Source organism: Oscarella lobularis, chromosome 4, assembly GCF_947507565.1.
Source record: "Oscarella lobularis chromosome 4, ooOscLobu1.1, whole genome shotgun sequence".
Taxonomy (NCBI): Eukaryota; Metazoa; Porifera; class Homoscleromorpha; order Homosclerophorida; family Oscarellidae; genus Oscarella; species Oscarella lobularis.
The window spans coordinates 3,132,474-3,148,723 of NC_089178.1; the positions used below are offsets into that span (position 1 = coordinate 3,132,474).

At 47.6% G+C, this 16,250-nt stretch overlaps 7 protein-coding genes and 1 non-coding gene across 9 annotated transcripts in view; 6 read left to right on the forward strand and 2 right to left on the reverse strand.

Annotated features, from left to right (window-relative positions):
- The window catches only part of LOC136186685 (uncharacterized), a gene marked incomplete in the record, with an annotated part of 2,346 nt that extends 565 nt beyond the window's left edge, over positions 1–1,781 (forward strand). Inside the window, 1 exon segment of the mRNA XM_065974135.1 lies at positions 1–1,781. Coding sequence (XP_065830207.1) covers positions 1–531 — 531 coding nt within the window.
- Positions 322–1,064, reverse strand: LOC136186688 (gamma-glutamylcyclotransferase-like). The gene has a single exon (XM_065974138.1). It carries the CDS (start codon positions 1,062–1,064, stop codon positions 543–545), a length of 522 nt encoding a protein of 173 aa, XP_065830210.1. The 3' UTR covers positions 322–542.
- On the reverse strand, positions 1,066–2,658 carry LOC136186676 (cholesterol 7-desaturase nvd-like). The gene is made up of 3 exons (XM_065974125.1): positions 1,838–2,658; positions 1,540–1,785; positions 1,066–1,486 (listed from the first exon to the last, which is right to left on the reverse strand). Exons 1-3 carry the CDS (start codon positions 2,633–2,635, stop codon positions 1,145–1,147), a joined length of 1,386 nt encoding a protein of 461 aa, XP_065830197.1. The 5' UTR covers positions 2,636–2,658; the 3' UTR covers positions 1,066–1,144.
- Positions 2,659–2,719: 61 nt separating this feature from the next.
- LOC136186668 (von Willebrand factor A domain-containing protein 7-like) lies at positions 2,720–6,561 on the forward strand. Its single transcript, XM_065974113.1, has 6 exons — positions 2,720–3,573; positions 3,633–3,828; positions 3,884–4,242; positions 4,294–5,043; positions 5,095–5,723; positions 5,781–6,561. The coding sequence occupies exons 1-6, from the start codon at positions 2,901–2,903 to the stop codon at positions 6,558–6,560; spliced, it is 3,387 nt and encodes a 1,128-aa protein (XP_065830185.1). The 5' UTR covers positions 2,720–2,900; the 3' UTR covers position 6,561.
- A 190-nt stretch (positions 6,562–6,751) lies between these two features.
- Positions 6,752–11,524, forward strand: LOC136186666 (uncharacterized). Its single transcript, XM_065974111.1, has 6 exons — positions 6,752–7,379; positions 7,446–7,617; positions 7,676–8,022; positions 8,070–8,813; positions 8,866–9,497; positions 9,548–11,524. The coding sequence occupies exons 1-6, from the start codon at positions 6,752–6,754 to the stop codon at positions 11,420–11,422; spliced, it is 4,398 nt and encodes a 1,465-aa protein (XP_065830183.1). The 3' UTR covers positions 11,423–11,524.
- A 103-nt stretch (positions 11,525–11,627) lies between these two features.
- LOC136186673 (protein SCAI-like) lies at positions 11,628–14,318 on the forward strand. Of its 2 annotated transcripts, none has more exons than XM_065974121.1 (17): positions 11,628–11,826; positions 11,881–11,950; positions 12,009–12,121; positions 12,178–12,276; positions 12,325–12,421; positions 12,477–12,575; positions 12,622–12,708; positions 12,760–12,843; positions 12,905–13,015; positions 13,062–13,163; positions 13,214–13,286; positions 13,332–13,407; positions 13,457–13,538; positions 13,590–13,662; positions 13,718–13,885; positions 13,934–14,034; positions 14,090–14,318. In XM_065974121.1, exons 1-17 carry the CDS (start codon positions 11,738–11,740, stop codon positions 14,225–14,227), a joined length of 1,662 nt encoding a protein of 553 aa, XP_065830193.1. In that variant the 5' UTR covers positions 11,628–11,737; the 3' UTR covers positions 14,228–14,318. The 2 variants fall into 2 exon arrangements, with proteins under 2 accessions (XP_065830193.1, XP_065830194.1); XM_065974122.1 differs by having other exon boundaries at positions 13,335–13,407.
- Positions 14,319–14,351: 33 nt separating this feature from the next.
- On the forward strand, positions 14,352–15,476 carry LOC136186687 (deoxynucleotidyltransferase terminal-interacting protein 2-like). Its single transcript, XM_065974137.1, has 6 exons — positions 14,352–14,533; positions 14,585–14,687; positions 14,747–14,839; positions 14,887–15,051; positions 15,121–15,230; positions 15,288–15,476. Exons 1-6 carry the CDS (start codon positions 14,355–14,357, stop codon positions 15,379–15,381), a joined length of 744 nt encoding a protein of 247 aa, XP_065830209.1. The 5' UTR covers positions 14,352–14,354; the 3' UTR covers positions 15,382–15,476.
- Positions 15,477–15,510: 34 nt separating this feature from the next.
- On the forward strand, positions 15,511–15,629 carry LOC136186831 (5S ribosomal RNA). The gene has a single exon (XR_010669771.1). It is a non-coding gene; the product is annotated as a 5S ribosomal RNA (ribosomal RNA).
- The last annotated feature ends 621 nt before the right edge of the window (positions 15,630–16,250 follow it).

Consider the following 16,250-nt stretch of genomic DNA (forward strand, 5'->3'; position numbering starts at 1 on the left):
TGTCTCGTTCTCATGCTGATTCAAGTCACAAGGCGATTCTACGAGACGGTCTACATCAGTATTTTCTCACCGAAAGCAAAGATACACATTGCAGCGTATCTCGTCGGCATTGCTCACTACCAAGGCATTGGACTCTCCCTTGCCTTAGAAAGCTACGCAGCAAAGCCGAGCATATTCGACTTGAAGTGGTTTCAATGGGCAGCCGTACTACTTTTTATCTGGGCTTCCTATCATCAGCACGCGACCTTTCGTATCCTTGCATCACTGAGAAGAAATTCGTCTGACGCGACAGGCTACTACATCCCAACAGGAGACTGGTTTCGCTACGTCTCGTGCCCACACTATCTTGCAGAACTTCTCATATACACAGCGCTCATTACAATTGCGAGGGGATCGTCAATCGTTCTCTGGCTCGTCTACGGTTTCGTTCTGGCAAATCAGACCCTATGTGCCATGCAGTCACACGCGTGGTACAGGATCAATAAGAAGTGCACTCCAGCTAAATACTGTCTAATACCCTACATCTTGTAGCAGAATCATTTCTAGGGATGAGCCGCATTGAATGTCCACGCATCTGCCTCGAAGGACTCCAACCGTTTCACATAATGATCCGGAAGTAGATCTCGTCCGCCCAAACAGTGATTCAAATAGTCACGTGACGGTTTCAATCCGCCGCTGACGTAATCGTCGAGGGCCACGTAGGCAATCGCCTCGACGACTTGACCGCTCGGTTGGACGGTCACGTGAACAGCGGCTCGTTTGTATTCGCCTTCGGCCACGCCCTCGTAAACGTCGAGTCGTTTCAGAGCGCCGCATTCACAAACGCTGAGGATTCCGTACACTTTGGCGTTTGGTTTCGGGTTGATGTTACAGTATCCGACTCCCGACCATGCGGGATCGCGCGATTTTTTCGAGAAGGTCATTTCGTAGTCGTCTAAGGTGGCGAGCACGCGTTTTCGGATTTCGACCCCACGAGCGCTCAAACGCGATTCGCTCATGTTCGATCCGTAGCCGAAATAGAGTTCGGCGTCCCTTAGAACGTCGGAATCGAGCTGTTCGCACATGGAGAAGACAAAAAGACTCCGTTTCAATTTCCCGGATAAAAAGGAGCACCTCACACACGAGTCTCACAAACCTTTTCATCTTACCAGTCCAGACTGGTTCGTTCTGTTTCATATCTTGGGCTGTTCTCCGTGTAGAATTGAGAGAACCAGCGGCGATGTTTGGCAATCAGTTGATCTTCCTTCATGAGCATCGGTTTCGAGACGAACGACTTGTTGTTCCAAATCGTCAAGTCTCGTTCCACTTGATGAAATTCGACCCACATGACGAACTTACCGAGAATGGCCGGTTTCCATTTTTCAATAAAGACCAAGTGACTGACGCGTTGCAACATGGGCTCGATGGGAGTCAGACTCTGGACGAGGATGCCACGACCGAGTCCAAAAGGAAGCACAAAAGGCAAATGAACGATGCCGGGACCAATCTAAAGAACATTCCCAAAAAATCAGAAGAAAAATTTGAAGTACAGTACAGTACCTGCTTTGCTTTGAAGTCGAACGCAAAAGGCATAAGTCGTCCTAAAATTTGCACGTGGGCTTTGATGTTGAGCAGAGAGCAATGCTTCTCGGACGGATCTTCGCACGGGGCCCACGAGGCGTCCCACCTGTGCTGCATGCAGTCCCACTTGCCGCCGCGCATTTCTTTCAAATTGGTACCGGCAAGAAAAATGGGTCCGTGAAGATAATCCAAGTGCGCAATATCAGCCACATTCTCAGGTATTTCCTTATGAAAAAGATGACAGATTCTTCGTTTCCTCATCGTTTTCTCTTTTTACCTCGACATGACAGTTGATGTGCTGTTCCGTCATTCCCGTGCACTTCCAGTCGCCGCGCGTTATCTCCTCCACCTCTTCCGGCATCCAATAGGGCTCCACCTTCTCGGCGTGATACCAAATAAAAATCATTCCATTCATCTCGACGACCGGCCAGGACTTGGTACGCGCCACCTCCGGAACCTTTTCCGTGTACGGAATATTGACGCACTTGCCGTCGTCGCCGCGAAAGCGCCAACCGTGAAACGGACATTCGATGCAATTATCACGAACCACACCCCCGCAACCGAGATTGGCCCCGAGGTGGGGACAATAGGCGTCGAGAACGTAGGCTACGCCGTCGTCGCCGCGAAACGCGGCGAGCTGCATTCCCAGCGCCGTGACGCTTTTCGATTCGCCGCGCGCGAGTTGGTACGAGCAGAGAATGTTGAACCAGCCGTTCGGATAGACGGGCGGCACGTCGCCTCGCCTTCTTCGACGACTCACCTGCTGCGACCACGCCTCCGCTGAGACAGGCTTTTCGATGTGCTGCACGTAACCGCAGTCGGCGAGGTTGCGCATGAGACGGAGAGGAGCGAAGATGAAGTTGTAGAGCTTGCGAGTCGCGACGGCGACGAGAACGACTCGGGCGAGCCAAATCCACGTTTCCGTCTCGACTAGCGGTCGGAGGACGGGGAGAAGAGGAAATGAGGACGTTTCGTTTCGCAACCATTCGGCGCTGTCGATTAGAGGACCCATGATCATTGGCGATGCAGCTATTGCCACAAAGACGGCGAGGAAAAGAGATTCCGCTGAAGCCATCTTCGTTTATACGGGGACTTCATTCAACGTCAAATGCAGATTCAACCAGTTACTAGGGCGGTTATTAGTAGTTGAGAGACAAGATATCGCCAAGACGCACCCCACGAGCCTTCTCGCCGGCTTGAGACAATCTAAACTTGTCGAGTAGTAAATTCTCCCTGTTATCTCTTCTCTGATTGGTTAGCCAAACAGGAAGCAGATAAAAGGTCTTATAAGAAATTAGCATTCACAACGATAACCGTCAGTTGGACGGAACTCAAAAAAAATGGTCCGTTCGACGAGCGCAATTTTGTTTGTCTTTTCGACACTCACCCATGCCGTCGCCTTCATGCCGAATTATGTCTTTCAATTTGCTCTCAAAGAGGCCAATCAAGCAGTCGCCGATTCATTCGACGGCTCGTACACGCACAAGGACATCATTCGCGAAGCGAGTCTTCGAAGCGTTGCGCGTCTATATGAACGCTTGAATCCCGCCGAAATAGTTCCCGGCCAATTGACGGGACTCGATCCTCTTACTCCCGGCACGCTGTTCAGCGCCGTCTACGGCGGCGGCAATTCGTCGTCGTTGACGTTCGAAGAGGCGCTCGATCAAATCGAAATGGGAGCGGCGCAAGTCGATCAGAATCCGGACGCGACGTCGTCGGAGGCGCGGAAGCATTTCGACGACGAGAAAATTCGCGAGGGACATGGGTATTTGCGAAAGAAGCGTGCCGATTTGATAGCGGTTCTCTTGGCGGAAGACGACGACGATGACGATGACCGATCAAACGCTTCTTCGGCGAATATTCGAACGGCAAGACGACTTCTCGGCGAATGTCTATTGACATTGCAAGACTTTTACTCTCATACGAATTATGTCGAGTTGGGACGAAACGTTCCCCTTCGAGGTCTCGGTCTTGTGCCGGCGGGAAATATTGAAGATCTCAATGCGATTTCAAGTACGCTGACTATAAAGATGATGTCGTGTCGAATGCAGCGATTCACTTCTTTTATCTAGAGGCCCACAAGGCAGCTTGCACTTCCTGCCCTGTTTCATTAATATGGAGCAAATGCGGAAAGGAACCGCTCTGTGCTGACAACGTCATCAAAACGAAATTGAATCGATTGACCAGTGGTTATTTTGTCTATCCCGGTGACGGGAAGGATAAGGTGAAACCGGCTGGAAAATGCAGCCACGGCGCTTACGCCGACAGGTATGAAATGCCTGATAAGATAGAAACAAGCACCGCTATTGTTTCTATTGTCTAGCTCGCGAATGACGCCACCGACTGGCGGAATTAACAAGAGTACGAAGAATTGCAAAGAATCGCCTCATTTTCATTTGCACGAGAAAGCGGTCGAGTTGGCGCGCAGCGCCACCGAGTCGTTTCTCGAAAACATACGAGAGACAGTGGGCGACAAGAAATTTAACAAATTATTCGGTTTGACGACGATTTACGAGAAGGGAATTTCCCTGTGTTTTGTCGTCGACACGAGCGGCAGCATGCACAACGACATCGCATCGGTGGCACGACGAATCGAGCAAATAGTCCAGTCCGGCCGAAAGGCGTCACGATTTATCCTCGTTCCCTTCAAAGACCACAGTCACGGTATCAGCCACTCGCCAGGTAAGAGAATAAGACGTCGAAATTGAAGCTATTCTCATTGTCTTCGAATAGCGTTTGGCCCCGCGTTCGTCGCGAAAACCCCCGAAGCGTTTCGCGACGCTATCAATAGCCTGCGAGCTAGCGGAGGTGGCGATTGCCCCGAGTTGGCTCTCCACGGACTGCGTCTTGCTCTGCAGACGTGCGATCGGCGTTCGTCTATCTACGTCTTCACCGATGCCAGTGCCAAGGACGTCGAATTGAAAAACGAGATCGTGAGCTTGATCGAGGAAAAGAAGAGTCGGATTACGTTTTTCTACACGGGTCTTTCCGGACGTCCGCCTTGCGGGGAATCGGCGGCGGCGACTCTGTACGAGCAAATATCTCGGAGATCGAGTGGACAGGTTTTGACTATTTCAAAAGCTCAAGTCGCGACGTCGACGGTCGTCTCGTTTGGAGAAACTGGACCGCTGTCTGCAACCCTATTGAATCAGGTTCACGCATTGAAGGAGAAGAATTTGCATCGTACTTTTATTGTCGACTGCACGTTGGCATCCGTAACGATATCGATCGCTTCTGAGAAGAGAGTCGTCGTTACTGTGACCGACCCAAAGGGCAACGCTTGGAGCGAAACGAATTCTTTTGTTGGGAGAGTGTTTGAGAATCCGACGGTTGGCGTCTGGATTTTGGAGGTCGAAGCTCAAGTTAGTGTCACGGTACTCGTGGTCGCAGCGACGCATGTCGATATATTCGATACGTTTGTTGACCTCGATGGCAGAGCTGGTCACCCGGGATTGTTTCCCAGCCAGGGACGGCCGTTAGAAGGTAAACGACGCCGTATAAGTTATTTCAATTTGAATAGACATTACTTTGTAGAAACAAAGATTAAGATTGTGATATCCGTAACAGGAATAGAAGAAATCGACGAGATAACCAGGATCGACGTCGTTGGATTAGACGGTAAAGTAATTCAGAAGAAGATAGGATTCGAACGAGGCGAGTTGACGTCGAGAAACACTTTTGGAGTGTCGTTTACGTCTCCGTCAAAACCCTTTCAATTGAAAGTCACGGGTAAAGCGAAGTGCGGTGGACGCGAGAAATCATTTCAGAGAATATCCAGCGTATTTCAACCGGAAAGCGTTAGAGTGAATCCAAAAAAGGACCCGAGCGGCACATTTGACGTCGAATTCGTAACGACGATAGATACGAGCGTCACAGCGACGTTTGACGATCCCGACGGATTTGGCGAATACGAAGCCCTTGTTCTTAACAGCTCAGCCCTTACGGAGAATCGCCGCCGCCGCCGCCGTCAAAATCCTGGAGAAAAGAAATCGTTTTCTGTAACGGAGTTTGTAAAAGTTGGACAGAAGTTGGTCGTGAAGATTACTCCGGTCATACCGGCAACGGCCGAAATTGGTTCCGTCGGAACTATTACCGTAGAGGCAAGTACGAGCAACGGCGACTCAATCAACTCGGCTACTGTGGATATACCGGCAGTTCCTTTGGTACGTAAAATCATCTACAGTACTTTTATTTTAATAAATTTATTTTTCTTTCTTTAGGTTTTGGACGAAAAGCCGCCTGAGTGTGTAGTCGTGTCAAACAGTGGCGGTGACTGCGACGGCTTGACGACTCGCACCTGCGCTGAAAGAACGTGGTCACTCGTTGTCGATGTGACCGACGACGGCGTGGGACTAAAGACGGTCAGAGGTCTCGAAGACGAAATCGACGTTTCTTCGGAATTTCAACACTTGAAAGACTCGAAAAAGACGGAGTCGGTGAAGGCAACTGTTGGGTGCTGTCAGCGTCGAGCAACTATTCAGGCAACAGACAGTGTCGGAAACCGAATCAACTGTTCCACAATCAATCTACAACCTCTTCCAATTTTACCGCCAACTGTAGTACCGTCGACGTCACCAACTGTAGTGCCGTCGACGTCACCAACTGTAGTACAGCCGACGTCCTGCCCTCCGAGTCGGTGTGAGAGTTGCGGTATCGAATGCATTCCGGGGGAAAAATGCTCCGATGGGTTCCGCCAACGATTCTTCTCTCTTTTCTGGCAAATCGCTTACGACAAGCCGAAATTTGAAGTACCTCCGCAAAACCAAACAACGGTCATTGACACTCTTTATCGGTCCTTTCTCCTACACTCCGACACAGATTCCTCTGATATACGACGCGCACCAAAGCCTCAGCTCTGCCGACTCGTGCGGGCTGTACGACAAAGGGATGCCTGTGCTGAAGAGCTGTGCCCTTGCTTTTTTAGCAAACCCGATATCGGTCACGGGCTACTGTGGGACGATTGGTCGTCGTGTTTAGTCAGCTTCATTTCATCTGAGTGACGAGAGGTCTTTTGTCAGGCTATGAATTTTTGTCTGCTTTGTTCGTCAGTTCGTTTTTGTAGAAGCAGATAAAATACGGGATTGGAACCGTATCCGCTTTTTGAGAAGCAGACTCGTTGCCCCCGTAGGGGCTTTTATAAGAGACCGCTTCCCGCTTGCGGTGGCAGTTGGAGTCGACTTGGGGAGCAGGAATGGTCTGGACGCTCGCAACTTTGCTTGCTGCGTCGGCAATCAGTTGCGCCGTTGCCTTCATGCCGAACTACGTCTTTCGCCAATTTGACAACAACGAAGGATTCGACGGCTCGTACTCGCACAAAGACATCATTCGAGAGGCGAGCCTTCGAAGCGTAGCGCGTCTTTTCGAAGACTTGAAGAGCGGCGAGATTGAGCCCGGCGATTTGGTCGGATTAAATCCCCTTACTCCGGGCACGCTCTTCAGTGCCGTTCACGGCGGCGTCGGAAAATCGTCGTCATTGAGTCTCGAAGAGGCTCTCGATCAAATCGAAGCGGGAGCGGCGCGAGTCGATCAGAACGTCTACGCAAACTCGTCGCAAGCGAAGAAGCATTTTGACAACGAGAAAATACTCGAAGGACATAAATATCTGAAAAAGAAGCGAGGTGACCTGATCGGATTTCTCCTGGCGGATGACGACCAGTCAAACGTTTCTTCGGCGAGCATGCGAATGGCGAGACGAGTGCTCGGCGAGTGTCTATTGACATTGCAGGATTTTTACGCTCATACCAATTACGTTGAGATGGGCCGAAATGTTCCGCTTAGAGAACTCGGCGTAGAAAAGAACCTTTCCATCCCTCTTGCAGGTACGTTGACTATAGTACATATGGATCGGTGGAGAGTGAGAGAAACTCGTTTAATTCTACGTATAGAGAAGAATGAGAAGACGTGTTCAAACTGCCCTTCTCCGTCAACAAAGAAGTGTTTAAGAACGAATTTAATTGTAAAGGATCGACTGACAAGCGGCTATTTTATTTATCCCACAGACAGGCCACCTAGGAACAAACCGGCCGGGAAATGCAGCCATGGCGCTTTCCAAGACAGGTGGCGGACGATCGATATTATCGCCTTTTTTGGCTATCTATAATGCGGAACTGTCTAGCTCGCGATCAGAAAATCCAAAAGGCGGCATCAACAAGAGCACGAAGAACATAACAAAGTCTCCTCACTTTTATTTGCACCAAGAGGCCGTCGACTTGGCACGCCACGCCACTGAGCTATTTCTCGATGGCGTACGAGAAAAAATCGGTGTTAAAAAATACCAGAAGTTGTTCGGTCTGACGGCTATCTACGAAGAGGGAATATCCTTGTGCTTCGTCATTGACACGACGGGCAGTATGCACAACGACATAGCCTCGGTGGCGCGTCGGGTTGAACAGATAGCGCAATCGGGCAGAAAAGCGTCGCGATTCGTACTCGTTCCTTTCAATGACAATGACCAGACTCCAGGTATAGGAGATAAGATAGCAATGCGAAAGTAGTATATCGCTTTCTAGCGTTTGGCCCACCTTTTGTGGGAAAGACCCTAACGGAGTTTCGCAATGCTATCGATCGTCTGCGGGCTCGCGGCGGTGGCAATTGTCCCGAGTTGGCCCTCCACGGATTGCGTCTCGCTCTGCAGACGTGCGATCCGCGATCGTCTATTTACGTCTTTACTGATGCCGGTGCCAGCGACGTCGAATTGAAAGATGAAGTTATGAACTTGATCGAAGCAAAAAAAAGTCGTGTGACTTTCTTCTACACTGGTCGTCCCGATCGTCCACCCTGCGGCGGCGAGCCAGCTGCGACATTATATGACAGTATAGCGACGAGATCGAGTGGACAGGTATTGCCCGTTTCCAAGATCGAAGTAGCCAAAGCGACGGTTGTGACCCTCGGAGAATCTGGTCCGCTCACAGCGACACTTTTGAATGCGCAGAATTCGAACACGCTACGTCTTAAATTTTTCGTTGACTGTACGATAACTGCAATAACAGTTTCAATTGCTTCGAATGAAAGCACTGCTATCAACGTCAAAGTTACCGACCCGAAAAACAAATTGTGGGCGAAAACAACATCTTCTATTGGAAAAGTTTTTGAGAATCCTGTTGTTGGTGTTTGGACTGTGGTAGCCAAAGCTCGTTCTCGTTTTTTGACTGGACTTGTTACAGGGGCGACGCACGTCGACGTTTCCGCCGAAGTTGTCGTTTTCGAAGGCAGAGCGGGTCACCGGGTTATTTATCCTCAACAACCACTGCAAAGTGAGTCAAATTATACGCAATGGGTGTTGCTAGATGCTTTTCTTCGTGGTAGATACCAGAACAAAATGTATCGTGTCTGTAACTGGAGTTGAACAAATAGACGAACTAACACACGTTGATGTTATTGGATTAGACGGCAAAGTAATTGAAAAGGAACGGAAAATGGAGCAAGGCCGTCTGGCTTCAAGCAACGTTTATGCAGTGACGTTTCGTTCGCCACGCTCACCGTTTCAGATAAAAGTTGTGGGCAGCGCCTGCGGGACTCCGTTTCAACGATTATCTCGCGTTTTCACGCCAGAACTCTTGAACGTCAAAGAAACGGACAACTCTGACTCTGACGGTGCTATTGACGTCGAAGTACGCACTGAAATTTCTGACTGGGTTACAGCTACAGTGGAAAATAAGAATGGCTTCGTTAGAGAAGTAAGTAGCGCTACTGTCGCTTCTCCAGTCACAGAAAACGGACGACGTCGCCGCCGTCAGAGTGTTGAAGAAAAGAGGCCGCCATTGTCATTTACTGTTACAAAGTTTGTAGAAGCGGGACAGAAATTGGTGATAACAATCATACCAGCAATACCGAAAACAGCCGAAATTGGGTCGGTCGGAACAGTTATCGTCAAGGCGAGCACATCTGACGGCAAATCAATTAGCTCCGCAACCCTCGATATACCAGTTGTTCCCAAGGTAATTTTTTTAATAATTTTGATTTGTTAGACTATTTTCTTTGTACTTAGGAGTTGGACGAAGATCCGCCAGTCTGTGTGGTTGTCTCGAACAGCGGCAGCGTCTGCGACGGCTTGACAACTCGAACCTGTGACGAAAGAAGGTGGTCTCTTGTCGTGAATGTGACAGACTACGGCGTGGGGCTTAAGAGGGTAGCAGGCCTCGAAGACGATGTTAACGTTCTTCCGGAATTTCGACACCTGAGGGATTCTAAAAAGACAGAGTCGGTGACGGCGACTGTGGTATGCTGCCAGCGTGTCGCGACTATTCAAGCGAAAGACAGTGTCGGAAATGAAGTCAATTGTCCTGCTATTGATCTAAAGCCTCTTCCACTTACTACGGAACCACCACCTACCACAGAACGGCCTACACCTACCACGGAACGACGTACACCTACCACGGAACGACGTACACCTACCACGGAACGACGTACACCTACCACGGAGCGACCTACACCTACCACGGAACGACGTACACCTACCACGAAACGACCTACACCTACCACGAAACAACGACCTACACCTACCACGGAACGACCTACCACGAGCACAGACTGCTATTGTCGTATGTGTGAGGAGTACAATTTATATATGGGTTTGCGGTGCAAATCCGGCGAGGAAAGCGGCGGTTATGGAAGCGGTGGCGATGGAAGCGGCGGCGATGGAAGCGGCGGCGATGGAAGCGGCGGCGATGGAAGCGGCGGCGATGGAAGCGGCGGCGATGGAAGCGGCGGCGATGGAAGCGGCGGCGATGGAAGCGGCGGCGATGGAAGCGGCGGCGATGGAAGCGGCGGCGATGGAAGCGGCGGCGATGGAAGCGGCGGCGATGGAAGCGGCGGCGATGGAAGCGGCGGCGATGGAAGCGGCGGCGATGGAAGCGGCGGCGATGGAAGCGGCGGCGATGGAAGCGGCGGCGATGGAAGCGGCGGCGATGGAAGCGGCGGTGATGGAAGCGACGATGGAAACGGCGGCTGCCTAGATGGGCGAATTTACCCGATCTTGTATGACATTGTGTACGGTCGCGAAAAAGGTCCGGGCCTGAACCCGACCCGTCAAGAGATCGTCATCGATATTTTTACTTCTCTCGCTACATACCGTAACGGTACTACTCACATAAGAAAAAAAGAACTTTGCCAGTTTGTGGGATCTGTGTGGAAAAGGAATGCCTGTGCTATAGAGCTCTGCCGATGCTTCTTTCGCAAAGCAACCGATCAAGGATTAGGGCGAGAAGGTTGGTTTTCGTGTTTGCACCCGACAACGGTGACTTCGACGGCGACTCCGACGACAACGATGACTTCAATTCCGAAGGCAGCGGTGACTTCAATTCCGACGGCAACGGTGACTTCAATTCCGACGGCAACGGTGACTTCAATTCCGACGGCAACCGTGACTTCAATTCCGACGTCAGTGGTGACTTCAATTCCGACGGCAACCGTGACTTCAATTCCGACGGCAACAATGACTTCAATTCCAAAGGCAGCGATGACTTCAAATCCGACGGCAACGGTGACTTCAATTCCGACGCCAACCAGTACTTGTTCCACTGCGTGTATACAATGTGGGGATGTATGCAAGCCTGGCGATAGCTGCTCAGATGGGTTTGGCAAGCGACTTGATTCAATCTTGTATCACATCGTTCACCCCGGACAAAAAATACCACCTCCTCAACGAAATCTTGAAGACTTCGTCAATGATGTATTTCTTTCCTTTATTACGTACGGTAACGATGGAAGTGATGGGATTTGCCGCTTTGTTCGGTCTGTGTGGGAAAGGGATGCCTGTGCTGTGAAGTTGTGCAGTTGTTTCTTTAGCAGGAAAAGAGATCGTGGATTGGAATGGAGGGATTGGTCAACTTGTATGACAAATGCGCAAGTTTCAGCAAATTAACGTTTTTCTGTCAAAGTCTTTCCTCACGTTAGATTTTTTGCTCGTACATGTTTTCTCACGTGAATGCTTTTTTCGTCGTCAAAAACATCGAAATGAATTGCCCATTTGTTGCGAGCGCTAGAAAAATGAGTGCGTGTATCGCACACAGATTCATGTTAGTAAGCCCGCTTTCGCCGGTGGCCCGGCTCTCCCGGATTAGACACAAGGCACGCCTATCGTTTTTCATCGACTTTTTACGCCAGTAGCGACTCCCATACAATAGTCCTTTCGTTCAAATCCCTTTAGCATCGAAGTTCAGCCGTAGCCAAGCGAAAGATGGAAAGCAGCGAGGAAGCCGATAAAACGGTTGTTCAAGAATTCACCTACTTGCTCGAAAAGTCCAAGCAACTATTCAGCGGCATTCGGTAAGGAAAAAGAAACCGAGACGACGAATGACTGCAAAGAAGCTGGTCGCGTAGAGATCTTCCCCAATTCGGACGAAAACACTGGCCCGGTTACTTCGCTCGAACGTTCGACGTTTACACGCGAGTAAGTCAGCCGCAAATACTTCAAACCAACTGCCTCCTTCACGCGACGGCGTTTCTAGCTGTGGAAATTCCAACAGAAGCACAGAAAGGTATTGGACGAAAAGTTCGGCTTGAAGAGATGGCAAATCGGCGAGCTGGCATCGAAAATCGGTCAACTCTACTATCAGTACTAGTAAGAGTAAATCAGATAGACGCTAGGCTAGATTGAGGTGAAAATCTAATTTTTAGTATGAGGACTTGCGAGAGTGGCTATTTGCACGAGTCCTTCTCCTTTTACGAAGCTGTCAGAACGAGAGCTTATTACTCTGACGTGATGAGAGAAGAGAGGTTGCCAGGACGACAATGAAATCGAGTCGTAATTTGTACGTGTTCTAGAGATGATTTGGCTGTTAAAAGACTTCGCTATTATGCTCGATTTATCGTCGTCTGTCTGCTGCTTCACAAGGATAACCTCATGGCCGAACTGATTAAAGTCGATTCAGTTTTAGGAAATTGAAACTGAATTTGATTTTTTTGCTGCTCGGTAGGAGTTGAGGGAACTTGTTGAGGTGTACGTGACGAAATTCGGTCCTTCTGATGCGGAAGAATGGTATTTGGTTCTCAAAGAAGTTGCTGCATTTGTTGAAGTAAGGCCAAATATAAAGAAATATATACATCATACGGTTCTTATAGGCAAATAAAATTGTCAGTGTAATGGGCGAACGTTCTCGTCCCATTTGCCTGTCTCACCGACTGGCTAGTCGCTATGAAACTCTAGAAGTGAGACCAAAGCAATGGGAAATTTTTATTGTAGAAACGTATGTTTGCCAGGCGGTCAGATCTTTGCGTGTCTCATCTGAACGAGATATGGTCAAACTGCAGCAAGCACTCGTAATTGGTCTCACGACAAAACAGGTATTGAACAATTAAGTAATTAAAATGGCGTTTAGTTTTAACTCTTTTATTAACTGTATAGGTTAAATTCAGTGAACTGACGTTGGACATGTTTAGAATGCTAGAGTGCCTTGAAAGGGAACCGGAGCCAGGTGCAATTGATCAGGATGATGCAGACGAGTCAATGGGCAGTGTACGTTAGTTAAAAGGACCTTATTGCTTCTCCACTTTTTATTCAGGATGACGGAAGCTCAAAAGACAGATCTGGAAATCCTAACAAATACCTGCTCTACAGGCCATCTGTTTATCAAATCATGACGTATTTATCGTCTGGGATAAAAGTTGGAATCACGGGAAATTTAAATGAATTTTTATTTCTTTTTTGCGATAGGATTTGCCTAACAATTCTGCCATGCTCCTGTATCTTTCTGGTGAAGGGATCACAGCAAGCATGGATAAAAAAGGTTACATTGCCTTGAATAATTGACGTTTAAGATATTGATCTTCAGCAGGTCCTTATCAGAGAGGCGGGATTGCTACAAAAGGTGGTAATGCTATGAAAAGCAATCAAACGGAGCACCAGGGGTACTTTCCATATAAGCCAACTATAAATCCTTTTATTCCTAATTTCCAGTGTTTATCCGGAAGACGTACTTCCTTTTACTCGAAAGCCATTGATGGTGGTTGTTGATAGCAGCAACAGCGAAGCCTTTATGGTAGGTGCTACGAAACAGTCCATTCAGATTCTACGTGTAACTGTTTTTTAGTCACTAAGAAGTCCGTTTGGTCAGCCTTTGGTATGCCTACTTTCACCTCAAAATATTCCTCCGACTTTTACAGGTTGGTATTATTAGCCAAACTCGAAAGATACGCAAGTCGTGCTGATTGCTGTTAGACCCCAGTGTGGGTGGCCTACTCACTCTTTTTCTTCACAATCCTCTTGTCGCGTTCTGCTGCGTGTGTGGCGTTAGTGAAGTTGAGAAGAGCGTTTGGACTCAATGCCGATCGCACGTAGAAAAGTTCTGCATTGAAGTCACAGAGCTGATGCAAGCAGTGGCAACTGGTAAACAGAGACGAGTTGTCTGAAGATTTTTTAATGGAATTTCTGAAGATACTTCTTATCTTGTGCTGATGGAAGATGACTTTCTCAGACTCTTCATACAGAGGTATATATTCATGTGCTACGTTCTCAGTGGACACAAAGATTTCCAGGTAAATTTTGTTTTTGAGTGCACTTGCGCTTACCCTATATGACCCTGAATTGTAGGAAGACGGCTGCATCCCGCAATGCGTCCCTCCTCTCCCACAAGAAGACGTTCTACAAAGCCACGCTCTCTTTGGATTAATTTTGGATTTGGCTGGAATGCTAAACGCGACAAGCCTATTTAATACATCTGATAAGTAGTCAAGTTTATTAATTTATTGATTTAGTAATTTGACTTTCTTTGACTTTCATTAGCTAAGTTCATTTATTGAGTTATCATTTCGCATTTTTTGACTTTCAATCTTTCATTAGCGTGCGTTAGAGAAGCATGGGTCGACCTAAACGTCGCGTTCCTGCCGCTCAAGACGAAAGCCAGTCCGTAGATCTCCAAGCGCTAGCATCAATGACGTGCCAGCAAATGCTTTCGAAGAAGACTTCTGAAGAGCAGCGAACACAAGACGATCTTCCAGAATTCCTTCGTCTCGAACCGTCAAAACCGACTACGACGTACACGAGAATGACATTTGTTCAAGTTTTCGATGGTTACGTGTACCGTAGAGATGATTTGGCGTCGAAATTGGACCCAGGCTTTGACGTAAATCAAAAAATTTATCTCAATCTGGAAGGAGGAAGTCGCGTCGTGAAAAATGCTCAATCTGAAGTACGAAGTCATTAGGTATAAGTACAGCGATGTCTTGTAATGATTTTTGTTCCGTACAGCTTTTGAAAAGAAGTGTAGTGACAGCTGATCTCGAGAAGCGCCACTGCGTTCCGTGCGAAAAATCGCGTCATCAAGCGAAAAGGGAGAGAAGAGTAAGAAACTGATTTTTATGAATTATTTATCTATTTATTTATTTCAGATTCAGAGGGATTCGTCTTTGGGAAGCAAGTGGTTTGACTTGCCGGCAGGCGAGGCAACTGAAGACGCCAAACGAGATTTGAAAATTTTGAAAATGCGCGGCGCACTTGATCCAAAGCGGTTCTATAAGAAAGAAGATATGAATCAGCTGCCCAAGTTCTTTCAGGTTTGGAATTATTGCATGTACGGAAAGAGTCGTATTTATTTTCAAGCTCTTTTCTCTTCTCTTGAATAGCTTGGACGTGTTATTGAGGGACCTGGTGAATTCTATTCTGGTCGACTTACTCGCAGGCAACAGAAGCAGTCAATTGTGGAGGAATTGCTCGCTGACGAGAAAGTGAAAAGGTCTAATATTTCAATGTTGGTTAGGTGTTCTATGTCGAAGTTGGTGCGATTTTTTAGTTACAGCAAAAGGAAGTATCAGGAGATTCAGGCTGCCAAGTCAAAGACGCTGAAGCGCATGCGGAAAAAGCAAAAGAAACATTATAAAAAATAAAGAATAAAGTGGCGTCTATTATTGTATTTGCAATTTCGCGATTCAAAATGCGTTTGTACTACTGTAGTAAATCGGCTACTGTGGCACAGATTGCTGACGCATAAGTACCCGATGTTTAGAAGAGTTAACGTCTACGGCCATACCACGTTGAAAGCACCGGTTCTCGTCCGATCACCGAAGTTAAGCAACGTAGGGCCCGGATAGTACTTGGATGGGAGACCGCCTGGGAACACCGGGTGCTGTAGACTTTTTATATTTTTACTTCATGATATTTTTCTTTTGTGCATTTTTCATTTGGTCTTATGAAAGTTAGCTTCACCAAACAAGTTTTTGTTTGGAAAAATGTCTCGGTTTGTCTTGCATAAAATTGCAGGTGTAACAGTAAAATACAAAGCAGAGTGCAACGTGAAGGAAAAAAGAGAAGGGTACTTGATGGTGATGATGATGAATATTATCATCGATGATCAAGTATTCTTCTCTTCCTCAATCATACAGTTTGATCACGCCTTTGCATTTATTTTACTGTTACAAACGCAAGATCGTATGTTGTGGGTTTTTAGAGCAGGAGTTTTACAGGGTTCTGCCGAGAATATTTTTAGTGTGGGAAGAAGGTACGGAAGGATAGATAAAATACGCAATTTTAAAAAAGTCCGGGGCAATTTTAAAAATCGTCAAAGACAATTTTAAAATGGTCCTAAACAATTTTAAAATCTTGCCTTGGACGATGCTTAAAATTGCCTTGAAGAATTTTAAAAATTGTCTTGACGATTTTCGAAACGGTCTTGGACGATATTTAAAATTGCCTTGAATATTTTTAAATATGTCTGAAAACGATTTTTAAAATTGTCTTGGACCATTTTTAAAACTTT